At 41.1% G+C, this 22,905-nt stretch overlaps 1 protein-coding gene across 3 annotated transcripts in view; it reads right to left on the reverse strand.

The window, feature by feature from the left end:
• The window catches only part of LOC103471527 (nucleosome-remodeling factor subunit BPTF), a 45,761-nt gene that overhangs the window by 19,725 nt on the left and 3,131 nt on the right, over positions 1–22,905 (reverse strand). For 2 of the 3 annotated variants that reach the window (XM_008420615.3, XM_017305173.2), the window contains exons 2-23: positions 21,514–22,336; positions 19,879–19,930; positions 19,616–19,784; positions 18,773–19,024; positions 18,395–18,574; positions 17,416–17,601; positions 16,595–16,770; positions 16,260–16,439; positions 15,953–16,134; positions 15,624–15,755; positions 13,860–13,989; positions 13,255–13,390; positions 12,340–12,603; positions 9,891–11,916; positions 6,428–6,552; positions 6,012–6,164; positions 4,972–5,122; positions 4,006–4,045; positions 3,553–3,778; positions 3,323–3,472; positions 818–948; positions 16–130 (exon numbers count right to left, since the gene is read on the reverse strand). In XM_008420615.3, coding sequence (XP_008418837.1) covers positions 16–130; positions 818–948; positions 3,323–3,472; positions 3,553–3,778; positions 4,006–4,045; positions 4,972–5,122; positions 6,012–6,164; positions 6,428–6,552; positions 9,891–11,916; positions 12,340–12,603; positions 13,255–13,390; positions 13,860–13,989; positions 15,624–15,755; positions 15,953–16,134; positions 16,260–16,439; positions 16,595–16,770; positions 17,416–17,601; positions 18,395–18,574; positions 18,773–19,024; positions 19,616–19,784; positions 19,879–19,930; positions 21,514–22,336 — 5,979 coding nt within the window. The remainder of the gene's footprint in view (positions 1–15; positions 131–817; positions 949–3,322; positions 3,473–3,552; positions 3,779–4,005; positions 4,046–4,971; positions 5,123–6,011; positions 6,165–6,427; positions 6,553–9,890; positions 11,917–12,339; positions 12,604–13,254; positions 13,391–13,859; positions 13,990–15,623; positions 15,756–15,952; positions 16,135–16,259; positions 16,440–16,594; positions 16,771–17,415; positions 17,602–18,394; positions 18,575–18,772; positions 19,025–19,615; positions 19,785–19,878; positions 19,931–21,513; positions 22,337–22,905) is intronic. The other variant, XM_008420693.3, reaches the window with a different exon arrangement.

Raw genomic sequence — 22,905 nt, forward strand, 5'->3', positions numbered from 1 at the left:
TCAGATTGATGTTACCCTGCTGGAGCACAAGGGGCGTGCGGAGAATCGTCTTCCCGACAGCTCCGGACTGCTGGATTGGGGTTCGGATCATCGTCATTCCTGGACGAATCTGACCACCTCCACCTAGTACCTGAGGGGTGTTTATTCCATTAAATATTTTTAATACAACACCCACTTTTCTAAACGGGGTTCCAACAAATTTTCATGTGAGAACTCCACATTGTTCCAGACAAAAACTGACAGAGCTTTAAGTGAACTTAAAATATAAAAACCCAGGCTAGGCCTTAAATACAGAATCAGTACAGCTAAATAAAACTCAATGTTACATAAGCTGCTTTGGTGAAAAGACAGCGTAAAAATGTTTAATAAATATCTACAATAGGAAATTTGTAGATACTTTAAAAAAAATCTTACCATTTCATTTCTGGTTTTTAGGTTTAAAACTAAGAAAAACCGTAAACAGTTATAGAAACAGGACTGATAAATTGTCTTCAGTGGGATTTTAATGTTTGTGAAAAAGGATTTAAACAAATAAACAAAAAAAGGCATATTTTCCTATGTATGTAATTCTGTGGTCAAATCTGCTGGCAGAATCTTTCCTGTCAGACATATCAATAATTTGCTATAAATTAAAAACAGCAAATTCAAAACATTTTTTTGTGTATTAATGGACAGTGGGGACGAAAACCAGCAACGTGAACGTCTGCTAAACGTTTAAATTTAAAACGTTGTCCGGATAAAAATACAAACAAAAACAAACGCAACAAGAAAAGACAATCCGAGTTGCATTTGGGAGCGATAGGAGCCAGAGTTGTACCTGCTGGTGGGAGCCAGGGGCACCGGGCTTGATGTTGAAGGTGGTCGTGCGGGGCTGGAATGGGGTGAAGGTTTGGGCGCCGCCTGCTGTGCTGGACGGGATGATTCCCAACACTTTCTGCTGAACCACACCTGCGCAGAAAGCCGACACGGATTACAAAAGCTCCTAACGCCTCAAAAACGTCGCTTTAAACTGGTGTGAGACAGTAAAGAAAGTGTGAATAATGAAGACTTTCAAAGATGCGCTACGATAATTAGTCAAAAAGAAGTTCAGTTTTGTAGGAATCATCAATTATATGCACACACTCTAGGCAGGTAGCAGCTTCAAAACATTCAGAAGCCCATGATTTAATCACCAACGCCACAAGTAAGCAGTTGCACAGTCGCCCTGCTGTTGCACAACTCAATCCGTTACTTGTGGGTGTCTTGCTTTGCTTAAGATCCAACGTTTGATCACAATCTCTATAAATATTAGTCGAGTAGGTTAAAGAAAAATAAAATAAAATCAAAGGCTCTCTGAAAGCTTAGTTGGGTTTCCCCCAACATACCTGAGCTCCTTTATAAATTATGCATGGAGCGACAGAAACCCACTTCTTAGCTTAATCTGACAAAGAGCGCGTTTCATATTTGCCCTCGGCCTTCATGAGCTCATGTGAAACTGCTGGAGGAACTGGAAACCACCAGTGTGACTTCTCTGCTGCCTTCTTTTCTGTGGTTCTGCAACTCTAACCTGAGAGGTAAGCCCATACATCAAGGGCTTCCCTCTTCAAATAAAGATGTTTAAGGCCTTCCTCGTAATGCCGCGCCGGTCGCACATCAAAACACGCTTCTGTTTGGGGGGGAAAGAAAGAAAGCTCGAGAAGTCTGGGTTGCAGCGAGTGGAGAGGTAAACTCTTATTTAAAAATACGAAAGACGAGTGTGTGTGCGTGTGTGTGTGAAGGGGGAGGGGAGAAGTACAGACGTACTATAGAGGGCTACCTGTCTGGGAAGCAGACCTCAGGGTAAACTTGTTTCCCTGCCTTACTTCCTTAAGCCGTTCCAAAACAAACAGGGCACCAAGCAGTCACGCTGGATAAACACAAACGTCTATTAAACGGACACACTCCACCTGAGCCGACGTTCCCTTTCACAGCGACTTCAAAAGTAAGAAATATTGCGCGCGCTGCATTACTCTCTAACAGAATTCCCTTCAAATGTTAGTTGTGTTTTAATAAAGCAGATTTGAAGTCAATTCAAATAATCAAACGTATGCTTTTATCGTTCCATAATTTGATCCAGCATTTTATGATTTCTTGTAAAAGTATTTAGGCACATTTTGTTTTAATAAAACTACAAGCTTAAATGTGTTGGATATGAATTTCATGTAACAAACAAATACATTACAGCGCAGAACTGCAAAGTGAAAGTAAATTAATGTACAGTCTTGACTGAGTCATTGCAAAATGATTCACGGTGCACTAATTGCAGTTTTCCAGCTGATCTTTAAAAAGCCGGACCTGCCGATTCAAATTTTTTGGCCGATATTGATGTTGCTAAAAAAAAGAGACAAAGTCGGTGAGTTGGCAACTGAGTGGTGACTAGTGTTTACAGAACACGTGCAGATGTGATTTGGTGGGCAGGTCTGTCCATCAGACAGAGCAGAGACACACACACAAAAAACAGGGCTGATATATCAGTGCCTTGCCAGAAAGAGGGTTAAAAAAATTTTTTGCAACAATTTGTAAATTTGTAGTTTTGTTATTGGTTCATATAGTTGTTACAACAATTTGTTTTACAAAAACTCCTCATGTAGTATATTTTTAGCTTCACTCAGTCCAAATTCACAAAAGGAATGCTATTATTATGCCACTTTCAGCAATAAAATGTTTACTTTCTTACTTTAAAAAAGACACTGAATTCACCTTATTATTTATTTCTATCTTTTAATGCATTTCTAGTATTGTATAAAAATGCTTAAGTGCATAAATGGAAAATCTGTAGAACGTGCCAAATTTTAAATGTTATCAATCAACTAATCAATCAATTAGTCGATTAATCAATTAATCAACTAATTGATTAATCAATTATTCTGCAGTCAGAATAATTGATTACAAAAACAATCGTGAGTTGCAGCTTTATCGTGCACTAATCTAATTCATTGTGGCTGTAACAAGAAAACATTTTAAATTAAGACACTGCATATAAAGTGCTGCTACTTTAACGACAGACTTTGAAAACTGTGTGACTAATACTGAACATGTCTCCCTAGCAGTCCCATATGTTTTAATTTGAGTCTTAAAATATACCAGTCATGTGGGGTTAAAAAATCATTTAAAAAGAATGAAGACCTGCTCTGCATTTTTAAAGATCTGTGACCTTTTCTGGCACACTGAGCTGTTTACAGGAGCTGGCAGGTAATAAGGTGACTTTAACGAGCCGTCTGCGACGCGTCCTAAACATCTCAGGTGTGGGCCCGTAGTAAAGCAAAGAAAAACAAACACGCCTGCGTCCGGAACGAAGCCGTACCTCCCTGCGTCGTTGGCACGTTGACTGTGACGATCTTGCTGTTTGCGGGGAGCGGCAGCTTCGCCGTCACGACTTTTCCGCTGGCCGAGGTCCCTGTGATGTGTAAAGTGTGCCCACTGGAAGTGGCTACCGGAGTCTCGCCACCTGATCCTTAAAATTTAAAAACACGCAAAGTGTTAAAATCGATCCAAGACATTTATTAACAGAGAATTTTTTTTCCTCTGAGTTACCTTGCGTGCTTTGACCCTGCTTGACCCAGGTGGCGAAAGACTGCTGGAAGTTTTTGTTCTGCTGGAATGTGACAGGACTGCCCATCTTGGTGGACAACACCACCTTGGCAGTGGGGGTGCCCTGGCCGGAAATGGAGCCGACGATGACTTTGGGCGTGGCGGCAGGCGTAGCGGGAGTCCCGGCCGGGGTGGCTGTGACGGAGCCGGACTTCTGCTCGAGACGTTTCTGCGATGGGGTGACCAAACGCTCAGCAGGAGAAACACAAGAATGTATAGAAAAGAATATCTAGCATGCAAATCAGAGATTTTAATCTGAGAATTATGTTTGGATCCCATCCAAAAACATATTTAGCCTTTAATGCCACCCACGTGAGCCGTGCTTCAGTTCATGGGTTTCTTTAATTAGCTTTGATAAAAATCAACCAACATGCCAGCTGGGAAAATTGAACTTACCTTGGCTTGCTCTGCTGCCTGGGCCTTTTCTTTCTCCACCCTGTAAAATAAACGTGTTCACAAACAATAAGCACTTCACAGAAATTATTTCAGATTCAAAACACCTGAAAAGGTACATTTACACTCAATCTTCTCATATAAGGGGCATCATGAGCTCCTGATTCTGTTATTAAACAGTAGAGCTGAAGCAATTAATCGATTATATAAATAATCGTGAACCAATTTAGTAGTCTATTAATTGTTAACTGGATTATTCGGACTCTAAAAAGACTATTTGGTGAAAAATAAAACACATTCAGGATCGTATTTAAACCAAAACTGTACAAAATATATGTACAAATTTTGCATTTAAGACTAAATCAAATCTTTCAAATTTAGTATAAGAATGTTTTGTTACAGCATTTTAGGAAATAAAATGTTTATTTTCTTATTTAAAAAATGTATTTATTTGCATGTTTTAATTTTTTTCCTTTATTGTATATAAACGCTTAAGTGGTTGAAGGAAAAATGTGCAGAATGCGCATATTTCTTTCTAAATTCGATTAATCAAGTAATCAATCACTAAAATAGTTGTTACAACAAAGCAACACCAAAAACAAACAGAAGACATGTAAAGAGGTGAATGAGAGATTTTTTCTAATATTTAATCATTGGCCTTATAAATAAAAACATGAGGGCCTACAATGACTGGCTAAGCGCAGTGAGTGATTCAATTTTTTGATTCAAATCACAGCAAAAACAGGGGGTTGCTCCTCCGTTTGGAATCAAAACGACTCATTTTCCTGGAATAGCTAAAAAAAGTCATTTTATTAACAGCTGCATCTCCAAAAGGAAAAGAAACAGTTTCGATTAAACCCTTTAAACCTCATTTACAAGCCTAGCAACACAACCTGGGGACTTCTCTGCTCACACAGCACTGGTTTTTGTTTTGTTGAAAGGATAATTGCCCCTTCCTGTCCCCCTGACCTTTCTGAAAAGGCCCTTATCTCCCAGAGGTCCAGCTCCTCCTCAGGCACCCATGTCTCGATCACCACTGGGCCGGTCTGCTTCGTGGGCTCGGGCTTCTTGGGACGCAAAGCGCTGGAACGCAGACCTTTCCTCTGAGGAGTGTGTGTTTCTGGAACGGCGGACAGGTTGGGAGGGAAAAAAATGCTAACAGTTAGTATGACGTATCACAAAACTAGCTAAGTCTGGTGGTAGGGAAGCTGGGGCAGTCATCCAGCAACTTCCTGTGTTAAAAAATGTTTAAAGTAGAGAGGAAATTTTAAAATATCACTAGGTAATTATGTGCTATTGGAAGACATCATCTACAATATCCAAGCATCAACTATAAAGTCTTAAAAACCCCTAAAATAAATAAAACAACCAAAGCTTAGCCTGGTGGGGGTACAAGTAAAGCCTGGTGGCCCGCTAGGTTTGTAATACACTGGGGGGAAACCCTGACGTATCAGTGTATATAAAGAATAAAAGACTCCAAAATGTTAAAGTAACTGTAAAAGGTATCCCATAATAAACTTAAAACTAATTATGAGTGTATTAGTAGGTATTCGGTTATTATCTAAATGCACAATGCATGTCAGTAATTTGCTTATTATTAGGAAATGGGAGAGGAGTTCAATTGAAGCAAGAGAGCCTGAAGCATGGCAAAAGAAGACAACATTTTATAATTTTGTCACAGTAGTTGATTTCCAGTTATTCCAGAAAATTTTATCATGGAAATTAATTAATTTCATCTTTGTCAGATGACTTGACAGTGAAGTCAGCGATTGGCGGGTCTGTCACTGAATGATCAGAGTGCAGATTTTAATTCACAACCAGAGAGAAAAAAAAAGAAACTCACTGGTTTTAGCCACAAATCACTTATATCTGCACAATATTTGCCCTGCTCTCTGGGGGAAAAAAACCCCCAAACTTGTTTATCAAAATACCAATCTCATCAACTCATGATCTTGCAAGACGATTGTGTAGGAATCGTATAAATGGCAAAAATGGAAAACGCGATTTACCTTTCGGCGTCTCGGGAACTCCGAGAGGGCAGATGATTTTGCGGATGCAATACTCTGAGCGGATGCCGTAGGGTCCCACGTCACGCCGCTTTATGATCTCCGTGGTGGTGATTTCGGTATCCGAGGTCTCTGTTGCAATGAGTGGGGATAGGGCTTTGGTTGGTATGGTGATGAGGACGAGACCCCCGCCCCCCAAAAAAAACAAAAAAAATTGGAGGAAATGCTCTCTAACATAGAAACAGTAACAACCAACTAAATGTCTTGGCTGGTTTTTAGGTGAAAGTAGGAATAAGTTGGAGAAATCAAGTACTTACTACATATATGAGAGGTAATTACCAACAATTTACAATTCTCTATAAGTTTGTTTCCTTTTTTACATTTTTTCCCAAAAACTGAGGACACATTCGAGGGTCTACCTGTACGCGTCGTGCCTACGGCGGTAGACGGTTTCACGGCCATGTCGTCCCACCTCAAACAGGCCCATAGGAGCCTCAGCATGAGGCTCACTCCAGCCAGGGACTTCACCGTCTGCAGCCGGTACCTGGATCCAGTGGCCAGAGGAAGTGTTAGTCATCCACAAATGCGAGAAAACATTTCCAGTTGTCCAATTGACCAACGTCAAAGTTTCCATGATTTGCCAGTGTCATAATGACTCCCTCGGAGTTACAGAAAACAAACTGCTGTACAATCACGTACATAACTGGAAGATGCAGATAAAAAAAAAAAAAAACAGACTTCTGGGAATATCGCTGCCGATTATATTTCTGCCAAACCAACAGCGGTGGCTTTCATTTTTAATAAATACTTTCAAGTTCTAGTGAAAGCTTAGGATGGTTGCTCACTAAAAACCGTATCAAAGAACACTTATTTCACACAGTTCATTTAGTCACCGAAAATTTACGACAGGATGCCGTTCATCCACAGATAATGTCCAGAAGAATGCATTAATCTTGATAGGGCCATTATGGCCGGGAATTCTGTCCTGACAATGAATTTGGCTCTTGGACACTGTGATTAAAAACATCTTGAACATCTACAAAAACATGATTATCTCAGGGCTTTGAGTGCGGATGGGGTTTGGTAGATCTGCACATTCCCATGTGTGACCGCCAGTGGAAAAGTATGCACAGGCTGCAGGGTTTGGTCGGTGTAGAAAGTGAACGTGGTGACACCTCTCTGACCACCGGGTGATTCATGTCTGCTCTGAGACTCTGAAGCTTGGTCAAAACAACCAGAGGAGCCTGTGTGACACGAGACTGGGAGCCGCAGTAGGCTCTGCGGGCCAAAACCACAAACAGCAGATGGGAGGGAGGAATGATAAACTGACAGTGGATACACCTTTCTGACACAACACTTTATTTGCTGTATGTATAGCAAATCATTTTAAGAGGGAGCCCTTTAAATGAATGCATGAGTTTGTTATTTTTACAATAAGAGGAGCCCTTTTTCTGACCTACACCATCTTTGGATCCTCAGGTTAAGCCTCAAGCTAGGTTTATAGTTGAAGAATTGAACTGGGTGCAAAGGGGAAACTAGGGATCTCACCTGTTGCGATGTCTGGTTGTGCACTTCTGGATTTTTGTAAAGCTGGCCAAGTTTTGTAGTCCATGCATTTAATTGAAGCTTAGGGGCATCCCTTTAGTGAATTTGAACTGATAAGAGCTAAAACTGACACTTGAGGAGTTTTGAGAAAAAAAATATTTACAGACAAAGGTGTTATCTTAAATGCAAACTTTATATATATTTAGTAAAGTTTTAGCCTTTTCAAATAGTCGTTTCTTTAGCTTGTGTATCCCAGTTAACGATTAATAATTGCTAAATTAACTACTCTTCTTATAGTTATATTCCCGCTTTAGAAAGTTCGCGTTGAACTTGCGCAAGCGAAGACAGCGGTATTGCGTTTATCATTAGTGCCTAAGTTGGAGCCATATTCCCATAAAATGAGCCTTCAAAGAGGGTTTATATAAATACCAGTACAACTGTACCTGTTCTGCAAGAGCACCTTTCAAATCGTCCAGTTAGCGTGGACGGTGCCACGCGCATCGTTGTGCCTCGCCGCTGTGACAGCTCGCGAGGCAGACCGTGTGGGCGGAGCCATGCGCTCGGTTCACAACGCGCCAACACCGCGCGTTGCCTCCGCGCGCTGTCGCGGCGTGCACCTCAAAATGTTTGTATCTGGACGCGAATCGCGGGTGCCACCTTTCACGCAACTTGGACGACTTGGAAGGTGTTCTTGCAGAGCAGGTTCGGTTTTTATATGATCCCTCCTTGAGGGCTCGTTTTAGGAGAATATTGCATCGCCGTTCGTCGCGTCAACTATAAACGCCATACGTTTATAATTGCTCGTACCACGCGCGCTCTAAGCAAACTCTTAAAAGCGAAACGCGCGCGCGTCACTTTTAACTCTAACTTGACGATTTGGAAGAAGTACCCCTGCATTTGCATTGATACAATCCCTTAAATGTCTTAGTCTTAAATGCAAAGACTGTTCATTTTCGAAGAATACGACACCGACGTTCGTGTCAACTATAAACGTTACACCGCTGGCTCGGTTCGCGCGCATCCAGTATAACTCGACCATTTATTACCAGTGAAGCCGGCCATTTTTAGGACAACCCGAGCTTTCAGAAATGAATACAATATCACATAGTCAAAGACTAATTAAACTAAGACTAATTAATTGAGACTAGTTAAACATGTTTTCTGAAATGCTGCAACCAACTAGCTGTCGTTTTTACGTCATACCCTGTGATGTGAAGGCAGCTTAACCTTTCTTATGGCTACATCTTGCTTGGGGTCTACGAAACAATTGTGATACAGAAGTAATATAAACTGCAACACCACTCTCATATTGTTGGACAACTGTACAGACAATCTAATTACAACAGTTTAGCGTGTTAATCAGTTTGAGCTGAAATACAAAACAGAAAACATTGTGAAGATTTTCAGAGACAACCAGGCCTGGACTGAGTTGTATTGAAACAAAGTGTGCTCTAAGTGAAGGTAACCTGTGTTTTTAGTCCTGTCGTTCCACATCCATCTGTTTCCCATTTATACATGACAGCCTTTTTCTTAATGTTCTGCAGTAAACGATTCTGACGATTAAGTTTTTCCAATTTTGTCATGTTGCAACCATAAACTTCAAAGTATTTTATAGTTTTTTTGACTGACCAACACAAAGTAGTGCACATGTGAGGAAAATTATACAAAAAAACTTGACAACTGCAGAGTGCAAAATTATTCAATATACCCAAACCAACACTTTACAGGATCACCTGTCACTGCAATTACAGATATGACTACCAGATTTGGAAAATTAATTCAATGCCCATTCTAGTTTGCAAAGTAGCTCAAGCTCAGTGAGATTGAATGGAGAGCATCTGTACACGCACATTTTTCCAAATCTTGTCACAGATTCTTAGTTCAGTTCAGGTTACACGGAATGGGGTTCAATTACTCTTCATTTGGATTTGGGCTGGATTTTATGTAAGGTGAGTCACAGTAAAGGGGGCTGAAAATAAAAATGTCAAAAAGCTTAAGGAAATAAACTAAAGTTTGTGCTTTTAACATCACATGTAGAAAAGTTAAAGGGGTATAAATACTACTATAAAGTACCATATGCAATTAGAAAGATTATCTGAATGATTTAATCTTACAAAATAGTAAAACAATCATTATTAGTAAAATGTTTTGCATTAAAAAATATACAAATTAAGTGTATGTTTTAAATGTATTTTCACAAAAATGCATTGTGTGTGCAATGTGTCCCTCAACTTCACTGAAAAATGCCTTGAGTGTGAAATGGACTTGGATGCCAGAAAAACAAGCTAAACAGAGAACAGTAAGTGATTCTTGATAAACAAAGAGTAGCAGGTCTACCTCCAAGTGATGCCAAACGTAGGTCTGGGTGAAGGGTACGGCCAGATATCTTGGGCTGGCTTGGCGTTGTAACTGAACACCGGTACCTCGCGGAATCCTCCTCGCCTCGCCAGCACTTTCAAATCGTCATGCGGCAGAACAAAGATGCTCCTCCGGCTGCTCTTGGTGATGAACTTGCGGTAAGAAGGAAGAGCTGTGTCGGAGCGTGTCTTCTTTGTGCGCGAGAATTTGAGAAGGCGCACGCGTCCTTTCGTCGTCGAACACTCTTCGTGGCTCGTGGAGACAGAAGACACTGTAGTTTTACCACCTGCACCAGATTCCCGGGTGCAGGACGAGTGCATCATTCTCTGCTCCTGCACCAGTGTTTCGCTCTGGCTGTCTTCAGACAGACTGTCGAGTCCAGAGCAGCAAACTTTGGTCACTGTCGTTTTGGTCATGCTGGAAAGGGTCGAAACTGCGCTGCTCTTCGTCGTCACCACCGACGCCGTGGATTCACCAGGGCTTTTCGCCGTCCTCGTCTCCGTGGAGACTACCGTCGTGGTGGAGGTTGTGGTTACCTGAGTGATGATGGTCTTGAATGGATCCGCTGACCCACTGTTGCTGTTCTCCTCCGCGAAGTCGTCGCTCAGACTGGACTCCTCTGGTGAAGGAATGGGAGAAGGAGCCATTCTGATGATCTTCATGGCAGGAGCGCGTTTGGTCTCCTCGGGATAAAAAGCCGAGGCGCTGTCGTTCTCCAGATTGCTCCTGGCGTTGCCTCCATATTTGTCTGTGCTGTTCTCAAGCTTTGCCATCTTCGGCGGAGGGCTGTAATTCTGGTCCAGTGTAGTTATCTTTCCCTCTGCCTCAGAATCCGAATGTGTCTCTTTTCCTTTTAAAATGACTGTGGCGTTTACCGAGGTCAAGTCTCCGTTCACTAAAGGCTTCTGCTGTGCGCCATCTTTCGACAAGACCACCAGCCTTTGATCCTCGGCTTTCCCGATGCTGTTCATGTTGGGCTGGGGCCTGTCGGTGAGCACACCATTGTTCAAGCTCGTTACAGAGATACTCAGTATGTTTTCGCCAACCAAACCACCATTCCCATTCACTTGAGGCACGGGCGAAACTGGCTTGGAAGTGTCTTCCCCTATGGTTCCGTTGTGTCCAAAGCCCTGCGAGTTTCCTTGGGTCTCCTCTGGCCCAAAGCCATTTTCCTCTGAGTGCGCAGAATCCAGAGAGTCTGAGGTTTTAACAGGAGATCCATTTTCGCTGGTATTTTGGTCGACAACACATGGAAGTGTTGTCACAGAGTTGAACTCTGCATTTAAAGAATGTTCTGCCTTGGTTACATCTGATGCAACACAGGCTGTTTGTTGCCCTAAAGAACTTTTAGACCTACTCCCTTTTTTCTCTTGCTCATCTGACAGCTTAATAGCTTCTTGTCCAGAACCTTCAGAGGTGTTTTCTTTATGCCCTGTAGTCCTTTCCTCCAAGTTATCCTGGAGCATGGAGGCAGTTTGACTTTGTGGTGAACCTTCACCTGCACCTGTATTGCAAGTGTTTTTGGGGCTGCAGTTCGACACAGAGGAAGGAGAAGGATTAAAGAGTTCAGTCACACTCTCTCCTTCCTCTGGTCCTCCGGCTTTTGTTGCCCCCAACGTTTGTGCTGTAGAAAGTTTCTCGTCCACTTTCACAGCTTCCTTGTTTACAAGTTGTGTCTGTGCGAGATTCTGCGGCTTAAGCGGCGAGCGAGGCCGAATCGGAGTGCTTGGGATGGGGACTGAACAGGGAGAAGCTGGCGCCGGTGCCGGTGCCAGCGCCAGCGGTCTGGATGCAGAAACCTGCTGCCTCTGCTTCTCTTCGATCGTGTGCTGCTTCACTCTGCGCTCCAGCAGGCTGTCCAGCTTGGAGGTCTTCACTTTCTTCTTGTAAGCAACGCGGGTGAGGAAGCCCTTGCTGACGTCTACGACGTCATAGTTGAAGGGGCGCTGAGAAGGGTCTGAAGGCTCCTCTTTTATGGCAGCTTTGTGCTCCTGAATACTGGACTCTGCAAGAGACAAATGCATTCACACTTAAGTTTAAGTTTTAGACCTAGCTGGATATCTATTAAAACAAATACATTTATATGTGTTGTGGCCTTTCATCCACACCAAAACGCTCATGTGGATGATAACTTTTCTGAATCCCATTCAGTGTGTACGATATTACTTTTGATTCTTAGAAAGACCCGGCTATGTGTGGGGAATATACAACAATATACAATATCTCTGTAAAACAGGGTAATATAAAGTTTTTTGTTTGATTTCTATCTCTCTAATTAACTAGTGTTCCAACTGATGGAGATATGTATATTATAATGAATATGAAAAACTCCATATGTTATCGTTGCTGCTGCTAGCATGTAGCTGTTTTAGTACTTGTCATTGCGGTAGTTTTAAAAAGTCGAAAGCTTTGGAAAACAATACTATACTTTGTTCCTTTGACACGGAGTCTGTGGGATCCCCTTCCATCTTTACAGGTGAACCTGCTGGCTTCTTTTCTTCCGGTTCTTCGTTCTTGTCTTGCTCAATCCTCTCCGTAGATTCCGCATCTTCAGCAGCTTTTCTGGAGAGACCCGTGGAGTCTTGCTCCTTGGTTTCACTGCTTGACGTGGGACCGTCCTGAGCTCCAGACACAACTAAACTGGGTCGTCGGCTCAAGTCCAACAAGGTACATCTCTTGCCCAGTTTAGCATCTATAGAAAAATATGAGAGAATGAAAGATTATATCCCAGAACTTATTTAAAAAACTGAATCATTCGAAAGGTTGAACTTTAATAGCTTAGCAGCAGAGTCCATATGTCAATCAACTTACAAAAACCTTCAAAATAAGTCGCAGGAGTTGTACCACCAGACTTTGCCCTGCAGAAGCATCGATGGCCCTTGTGCCTTTCCACATATACAACAACCACAAACTTTAAGGTGTTTCATTGGTGTCACACAATAAAGTAATGCAGAAGTAAAAAAAAAAAAAAAATCTAAAAAATTAGAAAACAATAAACTTTAAAGCAGGGATTGGTTATAAAACCATGTTCCAAGCATAAAACATCACATAAAAACCCAATACAATACATTAAGTTCGTAATATGACAAAAAGTGAACAAGTCTAAGAGGTGTGAATACTTTTGCAAACTAGAAAAGCAAGAATCCTTTGAAGTCTAATGTTCTCATGAAATAATTTTAAAAGATGACATAGATGAGAACCTTTTAATGTCTCTCTTATGTTAATGATGCACATAGACAAGGAAGAATAAGAGTTTACATCCGAGCAACATATTCAACTAAAATAAGTGTTGACCATTTCTTGCATAAACCAAAGACTCTAGGGTGAAAGGGTTTTTTCATACCTTCCAGTTCTTTGCGGTAGTTGGCGTTGGTGTTTCCAGGAAGTTTTGGGGAAAACTGAGGTACATAGGTTTTACTGATAAAACTCCAACCCCCGTAGCCTGTAACACGATACTCCTCTCCCTTCTGCTTCCACACCTACATATGGGATGTAAAATAAGGAAAAACATCAATAAAAGGAAGAACAAGAAGTTCAACTGATCAAGTGAAATGCAAGAAAAATTCTCTGTGAAGCAAGAAAAACAAGTTTTCGTACACAAAGCTTAAATGTTCAGAGATTAGTGGTATATTTAGTCCAAATTGCTCAGGGAAATGACTCACAGCAGTGTTTGACCTTCTATATCAAAGAGCCCTTGATGGTCACATAAACCACATTATTTCCTACCAGATTGACTCATTCTAAAGTCATTTAACATATGAAGACTTCAAAAATGTTTTGACTCAGACAACAGATGAGACGACATGGGTGGAATATTTTATCGCACGGGTTTTGGTCCGACTTCTCCGCAAATAAAAGAGTAAATTGACAGCACAGAATCTTAAGCATTTGATTATTAAGGACTCAAACAACTATCAGTACACCTTTAGTTAAGGCAACGTTAACTACCTGGTGCTTGATTGGAAAGGTGTACTTGACCCAGGTTGCTTGTTGCATTGTCTCCTCTTCCTCCAGCTTCTTTTCTCTCTTCTTCACCTTCTCTTTCTCTTCACGCTCCATGGATGTCATGCGGTTCAACCTGAAAGTGTTTCACATTTTACTGATGAACTGAAAGCATGAAGATGTCTGGTTGTACCTGACAGAATATTTCTTAAAAGACAAGAACGTGAAAGTTGAATTGTGAGATTTGTCATTGCGGTGCAACACACACTTTAATTTGAACGATTTAAGTTCCAGAGGTCCCGGTCCCATACGCTGATTCTAACATACGAGACAATAACATTTACTCTATGGAGTTTGAGCAGAATCAAATCCTCAGAAGTGACATAGGAGGAATGACACAATGAAGGAAGTAGGATAGTAAACAAGGACAGAAGGAAAAAGAAGGAAGATTAATGTCAAGTAACATAATGAAGGAGAGAATGGAAGAACAAGGAAAATGAAAAGAGAGGGAGGAAGGAAATGATGTAGGGGACAACGAGGGAAGTAAAGAATGACAAGACAAGAAGGAAAACAAGGAAGAAAAAGGAAGCAATGAAGGATGCAAGGAATAAAAGAAGGAAGGACAGATAAAACAAAAGGAAGGAAACTAGAACAAAGAAAAAGGAAATGTAGACAAAGGAATAGGGAATAAAGTCAGGAAAAGAAATACAAATCATTTTCCTTACTTATTCAAAAACTCTAAGTCACTCTAGACGGCGTTGGAACCCTGTTTAACTCAGACTAATGAGTTTGACTTTCATTTAAAATGAGAACCTGGTCTTCTGTTTAAAATCCCTTTTATGAATTGCAGTTTCTCTCACTACTCTCTCGATATTCAGAGTTGGGATGTATAAACACATCCCGGTCCTAACCCAGTGGGAGCCTGGACAATCACCTCTATGAACGGGCCCTATGTCGCAGGAGGCATAGAGGCAGAGTTGGGTGGTGCTGGTCGGGGACGTGCAATCAAAATATTATGCCTCACAGCTAGGGTGGGCCTTTCGAACGGATCTGGTTACCGTCGACCTTGCCCGCTAAACTCAGTGAACATACCCTGTGTACATGTACTGAATGCTTACTTAGGCTTCTGGAGCTTTTGAAGGTTTGGTCAGCTAGTTTAAGAAATAGTTCAGTAATGAGGAAGTGTATTCTTGTTATGAGGATGTCTTCCTAAATTAGGCTTTTCATAAACTCAGAAGATGCAAAAATGAAATATTGTTTTCTACATATTCAGCGGATGTCCTCACGTAGTTTTATGAAAGATTTACACACGTCCTGGACACATACAGCGCTGTTAGGCTTGAGCTCCTTACTGGTGATGAATCATACTAAAACTTCAAAGTTATTCAAAAACCAGAAACATTTTCTATTAATTAGGATGACAGAAAAAAATGCAGGTCAGCTGGATGAAAGAGGGCACTATGTTTCTTCCTCATTTACAAAAAGAAAACTGTCAGAGCAGCTAGCCCTACTGATTAATTAGCTGATATCAACTTGTTTAGCTTATATTGCATTATAAAAAGTGAAAAGGTGCAATATTCTGTGTAGGGTTGAATCGATTAATTACGATTAATTGATTATTGAAACAATCGTCAAATGATTTAGTTATCGATTATTCGTTAAGTGGAGTATTCAGACTCAAAAAAAAAAAGTCCTTTGCTGAAAAATTCCCTGAAACTCTGGTACTTTTATCTCTACTCCAGGCAGGTTCTGTGCGCAGTATTTCTTTACCTGGTATGACCCAGTGAGTCTTTCCAGACAGGCAGCATCGCCACGGGTTTGATGGCACATTCCAGAATGGCCAGGGCCAGAGCAAACTCTCTGGCCTTACTGCACATCTGAACTGCTTTGATCCAGTTGGTCCTACGAAAAGAAACACAGAAGATCAATCACTTGATCCTAAATTCTAAAAGAAATTATAATTAAATATGACTATAAACACCCAGGTTTTGATTGTGCCTCTATTTTAACCTTATTTGTAAATTAAATAACTAGATTGATGCTCACAAAGTCTCTGGTTTCGTTAAAAAAAAGAAAAGTAATCTTTTTCCAGTTTTTACCTGTGTGAGGCCCAGTTTGGATGCATGAAAGGAGATGGAACGTTGTTCTCAAGCTGGATGATGGTGAGTCTTAACGTGGAGATGGTCAGAACCTTAGAACCATGAATGGACCCATTCCACTTGAACTCTCCTGCTGGCGTCATACAAAACTTATGGGAGAGATGTCGCCTCTTGTCATGGTCCTGTCCAGATAAAAAAAAAAAAAGTTAAATTAGAGCTGCACTAATTAATCGGACATAAATCAGAATTTGAAATTTTTTCCCTTTGATCGGCAAACAACTGCTGAAATGACGAAAACGCCACTTGCCTCTCTGTGCTGGTGCTTGTTGAGAGCCAAGGCGTTGGCGCTGTATTGGTTATGATAGACGCGGTATTTCCCCTCCTGACCCAGCTTGAAGAACTGGCTGATGGTTCCCTTCATCACCACCTCCTTGCTGCTCCGCGTGCTGACCCGGGTGATGTCGCCCTGGGCGTTCACCACCAACACCTGCAGAAACAACCGCAACCTTAAAAACGCTAACGCAACAACCGTAACTCTCACCTTTCATTAACCTAAACAGATTTTTTTCGCGTGACATCCTACTTTGACGACATTCTACATAAAATATGTCGAGTGATATTGCCCCCATGTATGAGTCTGACCTCTTTGCCCTCCTTAAAGCCCCTGTTGGCCTCGTGAACAGCAGCTGCAACCTGTTGACTCTTCAGCTGGCTCAGCTTGCTCTCTGGGTTCCTCAGGCGCGTCACCATGCGCGTCGCTGAAGACCTCTTACTGCTCCCGCCTGCCGTCTCGCTGTTGGTCGAGTCTTTGCTGTCCCCTAGAAATGCAATGAGCAGTTTTAATCAAAGAAATAAGAAGGTCGACGTAGTAAAACATACTGTTTTGTATTGTGAATACATAAATTCAGACAGTAACAAGCTTTCATTGCAATTTTTTGACAGTTACTATGTAGGGATGAAACGATTAATCGGATTAATCATGATCAATCGATAATTGAAATAATCATCAACTAATTTAGAAGTCAATTAATTGTTAACTGGAGTATATGGCCTGAGAAAAAAAGTTATTTATAGCAATACTTAAGCAAAAATGGTACAAAATATATATACATTTTAATTAAGATAAAAACACCTTTGTCTGTAAATATGTTTCACCCAAAACTCCTCGAGTGGCAAAGTTTTAGCTTTACACTCTTCAGTTTTACTAAAGGAAAGCTGTGTTGTTGCATTTTAAGCAGTAAAATGTTTATTTTCTTATTTAAAAAAAGGAATGTATTTTTTATTTGCATCTTTTAACGTGTTTGTAATGTTGCGTAAAAAGGTTGAAGTGGTTAAATAAAACAATCAGCAGAACGTGCCGATATTTTGTATCCGATTAATCGGCAGAATAATCGATCGCTAAAATAACAGTAGCAGTCCTATTATTAAGTATGATGCTTTGTATGGCTTTATAAGTGACGGACCTGCGTCATCGAGGCTCGCCAGGGATGACTGGGATGATCTATCAGCCAAGTCTGGGGGCTCCGGGCCCCTGGCAGCAACGGCGGCTCCTACACTGCTGTTGCTGTTGTCTTCACAGGGTTGGGAGGACTGACTCAGGCTGGGGACGCCGTCACCACTGACAGGCACGGAGTCAGATGCTGGGTTTCCTTCAGTAGGAAGGGAAAACAAAATGCTATTAGCACTGACAGATAAATGGTTTGCATGTTTAAACAGGTAGCAGATTTTATTTTTTTCATTTTACCCAGAATAATGTCTAATTCTGCACTGGCATTGTTGCAGCGCACAGTTTAATAACTAAATGTATAAGTAATTTCTTTCATCTTATTTTATTAGGTGAAATACCACAGCTTCTTTCTTAACAAAAACATTTTTATACATGGTTTATAGCTTTTAGTTCAGATTCGTTTTCATTGTGATTTGATTATTTTTTTATTGCGAGTTGCTCATTGCTGCTGTGACATGAATTTCTTAATGTCAGGATTAATAGAGTGCATCTATCCATCTATTTAAGAAGAGAATCAATAAATTAAAAATGCAATAAAAGAGTAAACGAGGAAGTAATATACTGTCAGTGAAAAAAGACTTTCTCATGCCAGTAAAAATTAAGTTAGGCTTTGGCTCCCTCTGCTGAAACTTTTTGACTATTGCATCACACCAAATAAGAGGGAAGACCAGGATTGAGTAAAAAGGGTTTAAGAAATTTTAATTTGAGCTCTTCCTCGTGATGCTGACTGTGGAAGTCAAACATTTTCCAGAAAAGCTCAAAATGAATTTTATTTGTTTTACAGTTAAAAGAAGCTGTTGTTGCTAAAAACAACAACAGCAAAAAAATATCTTAAAATTTGATAAAAAAAAAAAAGAAGAAAGCCGAGAGATAATTCCCTTTGCGGCCTTCCAGATACACTAAGAAAAATAGTCCTATTTAAACTTAAACTGTACCTTCGGTTTTGCTAGGCGCCGACTCAAAGACGCATCGCTCTAGCCGCACCTCCACAGTGGAGGACAGGCCGCTGCTCCCAGCGGAAGTTTGTGAAGCAGAAGCAGTCGACGGGATCGATGGTACATCCCCAACACTGTTGCCGCCGCCGTCTTCTTGGCTAGAGGGCGGAGCTTCACTTACTGCAGAATAGCAGCAGAAATAGTGTGAAATGTGAATGTTTCATGAAGGTGATGAAATACAAAACTGCCAATGGAGAAAGAATAATATGGCCGAATTACACATCAGATTAAGCTATATTATCCACTACTACTCCATTATCAGACAGTTACTAAAACAAATTTGGTCCTACAAGCGTATTTTCTTTCTAAAGCACCTACCGCTGCTCTTCTCTCCATCGTTTTTTTCCTGTGCGGCCTCCTCTTTTGTCGACTGGTCTTCCGCTGACCTCTCTATGGCCTTGCTGTCCCCCTGTTCTTCATCCTTCGGCTTGGCCTCCTCTTCTCCCTTCTCCAAGCCTTGCTCCTTCTTCTGCTTCTCCAGCCGCGCCTTCTGGGCCTCTTCAGCCGCCCGTCTCTTCACCTCCTCCAGCTCTTCCTCCTTCTTAGCTCGCAGTCGCTCCAAGATTTCATCTGAGTGGAAAGAGAGAAGGGAAATAATATTAAGAAACGGTCAAATTGAAAGTCCAGAAAGGAAAATCTGCTAAAAATATGAAGGCTACTATTTTTTTTTTTTTTTAATCAGCTGCTTAAGGGAACTGCTTCCATGTTAAAGCCAGCAGGAAAAGTGATCTGCAGTTATTGTTGTAATATCAGTTTGCAGTAATAAAGCGCTGCTTGGAACCAAGGGGATTGTTTTGTGTTTTTTTTTAATTTATTGCAGAAATATTGCTGACAAGCCAGAGGGAATGAACTGTTCAATTATTGTTTTCTTTAGTCAAAATGAAGCTATGTCTGTGGTGAGGTGGACACAGGAAGTTTCACCTCTTGGAAATATATGTTAAGGAAATAAAGGCAAAAAAAAGAAGGTTTTCTGTGCATCAGAAGAGACAGAAAGATTAAGATCTGCTCTAAATCTGAAAATAATTTGAAAAAAATAAAATAAAATTGATCTTTTGCACTCATTTGACAGCAATGAGAGATTATACCATAAATTAAATAATTTAAGAAAAAGACAAGAAGAATCATAAAGTCCACCAGCTTGTGGAGTTTCCCGTTCTTTACCATTGGCAGCGGTGAGGAAACACTTGTTGTTGCCGCGAGCCTTGTTGGTGAGGTCCTCGGTGATGTCCATGTGGGTGTGCACCTCGTCCCTTATCTCCTCCAGGGATGCGTACAGGTCGGCCTCCCAATACTCTTTATCCAGCCGGTCTATCAGCTCGGCCAGCTGGACCTGGCAAACGCAGAGTGTGGGAGACTTAAGCAAGATGGCCTCCATGCTAAAAACAAATACGAACTTCTGTACGAGGGGAAAAACCAGAGTCTACCTTTGTGCTGTAGTACCAGATGGCTTTGTCTTCTTGCTCGCCGTCCTCCTCACTGGAGACGACAGTTGGATTAAAACAATATTATTTTTTTCGTTTATATTTGTTTATAGAATGGTGAAATGGTAAATGGCCTGTACTTGTATAGAGCTTTATCAAGTCCAGAGCTGAAGTCCACTGCTGTATTTAACACCTAAGGCTGTTTTTTTTCTTTGAATTATCCACCATCAGTGGTTCACTGAACATCATTAATAGTTTATCTTTGTAAGGAAGTTTGTTTACCTGTTTTTAAATTAAATAATGCATATTGTTCCCAAATTTAACGGATTGTATGTCCTTTTGTTAAAACCTCAGAAGATGGTGTCAGACTAACACTGTTGTGACAAAAGGTCATAATCAGAGGATTTTCTATTTATTAGCCTTGATTGGCAATCAGGAGGCCAAATACTGAAAAAGCTGACATTTTGTTATTTCGTAAATGCACTAAAACAAAGAACTCTCACTTTCATTTGTTGATTGAAGCATCAACCAACAGCATGTTCTTAGCCACTTTTGTTTTAGTTAGGAATCTTTACTTTAATGTCTAAAGTGGGTTATATTTGTTGTTCATGTTTTGTTGGATTCAAAACTACAGAGTCCACCAATGAACTGGCAGCAAAATGTAGTTTAATGTCCTTATTGGAGCCCTTTGGTATTGGTATCGGTCAGAAGAGGCCAATTAGTGCATCTCTATGATCAACGGAGGAATAGCACATAAATACTTAATAAAGAAAAATAAAGTTTTTTTTTGGTGTCCTCCTTTTTCAACTTTAACAAAAAGCAGAAAAAGATTCATATGTTTTGATGTACAGAAGGTAACCATTTTCTGTTTGTTTAAAGCTACTCCATCAAGCTAAGAACCTGTAGTAGATTATTTCTAATTGGCCAACAGTCCCTAAAAATCTCAGAATGGAAAAATGTAACCTTGAGGAAAACCGGATGCCCTGTTAGCCAGAAAATTATGGGAAACACTGAAAGTTTTTGGATACTCTTGCCTTGCACACATCTGCTCCAATCTCAATTTCCAAGAACTTTAGGCAGCTGGATACAGCAAAACAAAAACGTAACCCGAACATTAGTCATACCGCTGGCAGATTTAGGTTTAAAGTATTTAATTTTTCCAACATGGTCTGGTATGAGTGGTTCATTGGAACGGCTCAGCCAAAGGGTTGAGTTAAACCAGATCTTATCAAATAATTTTAGACGTGGCATTTTAAAAACTAAATGTAAATTTTTTTTGTTGTTCAATATTGGTCATTCTTTTACTGTCGTTTTGACAGAAATCCATTTAATTTCCTGTCAAAAATAACGTTTCTGGTAAAAGGAAAGTAATTTTAAATCAAAAATTTAAATCACATTATTTGTCAGCGTCTTTCTTGGCACACAAGGTCACCTTAACATCAAAAATCTGCGAGGTCTATGAATAATTTTGCTGTTCAGTTTTGTGTTTTGAATGTTTTTGTTACCAAATTTATTTCTGCTAGTACTAATAACTTTGATACATTCTACTTACAGTGTGCAACACTGAAATCATTGTCTCTTCTGAATCATACCTGAATTTAGAAAACAGATCACTGCTCATGAACACTGTGAACTTACACAACAACCCGGCGATTCAAGAACCAGTATTTACGATGGTGCCGGTCAAAGCCAACTGGCAGCTGACGGAGAAAGGGCTTGGTCTTCTGCAATTCAGGCACGCAGTCCGCCACGCCGGGCACCTTGTGCGCCACGCAGACCTCGCACTGCCACTCGTCCTCCGGCACTTCCTGCAAGGGAGGCTTCACGCACTCCAAGTGATAAACAGCCGAGCACGTCTCGCAGCACAGCAGATCGCCGAGCCGGTGACACACCCTGCAGTGGTCGTCGTACGCAACCACGCCTTCCGACATCAGCTCCTCGCGGGCGATGTTTGTCGCCAAGAAATGGTCCACCAAAAACTGGAGGACTTTCACTTTGCTCTCCAGCGTCTCGTATGGGTAGTCCTCGTTCTCCAGGAAGGGCAGGATGTGGCGGTATTCCGAGTCACTCTCGCAGTACGCCCGCACCACCTCCGGCCAGGTCATGCCGTCCACGAAGTACAGCGTGGAGTTAACCGAGTCCTTGACGTCAGCGGGACCAAACGTGGTGTTGGACGTGTCCTCCTCTCTGAGGATCGCTTTGAGCAAAGAGATGTGGGTCTCAGCCAGCAGCGTGCACTGCTCTTGGCTGGACAGTGCCGTGCAGAAGTCCTCGAAGCGGAACGGCGAGAGGCGCAGCACTGTGCCGAAGTTGCGCAGCACCTCGTAGACGGCGGACACGTTGAGGAGCTGCGAGGTAGAAACCAGGAGGTCCTCGGAGGACTTGGGAAGCTCCAAGGGGGGAATGTCCTTCGTCTCGAGAAGCGGAGAGCGAGGCTGCGGAGCGCGACTCCTTTTCCGACCTGCAACGAGTAAAAAGAGTCGTCAGCAGGGAGAACGGTAGGATGCAATACCAAAGGTAGCCTTCTTACACACTGCAATACCTGAATGCTAATGGCCTTTTCATACACGCAGCAAAATCAATGAGTGATTGCAGTTGCCTTAGTTACATTTTAATAAATAAGCAAATGCTGAAAAAAGAAAGCCTTTCACAATAAGGAATAACTAAATTAGCTGCATGACAAATTAAAATTAACTCAAAACTTTTCATTTGGATGATTAATATTTTTGAAAGGCAATTTTGTTAACAGAGATCAATACTTCTTTTTGCTGGACTGTAATGTTTGTTTTCTGTGCACTAATTGGTGAATAAAGAAATAAATAAAGAGACTTCTTAATCCATTTATGTTTTTTTGTTCATTTATATTTAAAATATCTTCCAGATTCAGTGCTAAGTGTTCTTTACAAAATTAAAGTATGTTGATATTTGAGAGGGTCTACTTGCGTTATTATGGCATTATTATTGTATTACTTGAAAATGGTCTCAAAACAACATTATTATCGTTTATCACAATCATCTCTGGGACAATTT

Source organism: Poecilia reticulata, chromosome 1, assembly GCF_904066995.2.
Source record: "Poecilia reticulata chromosome 1, P_reticulata-male-v2, whole genome shotgun sequence".
NCBI classification, from domain to species: domain Eukaryota; kingdom Metazoa; phylum Chordata; class Actinopteri; order Cyprinodontiformes; family Poeciliidae; genus Poecilia; species Poecilia reticulata.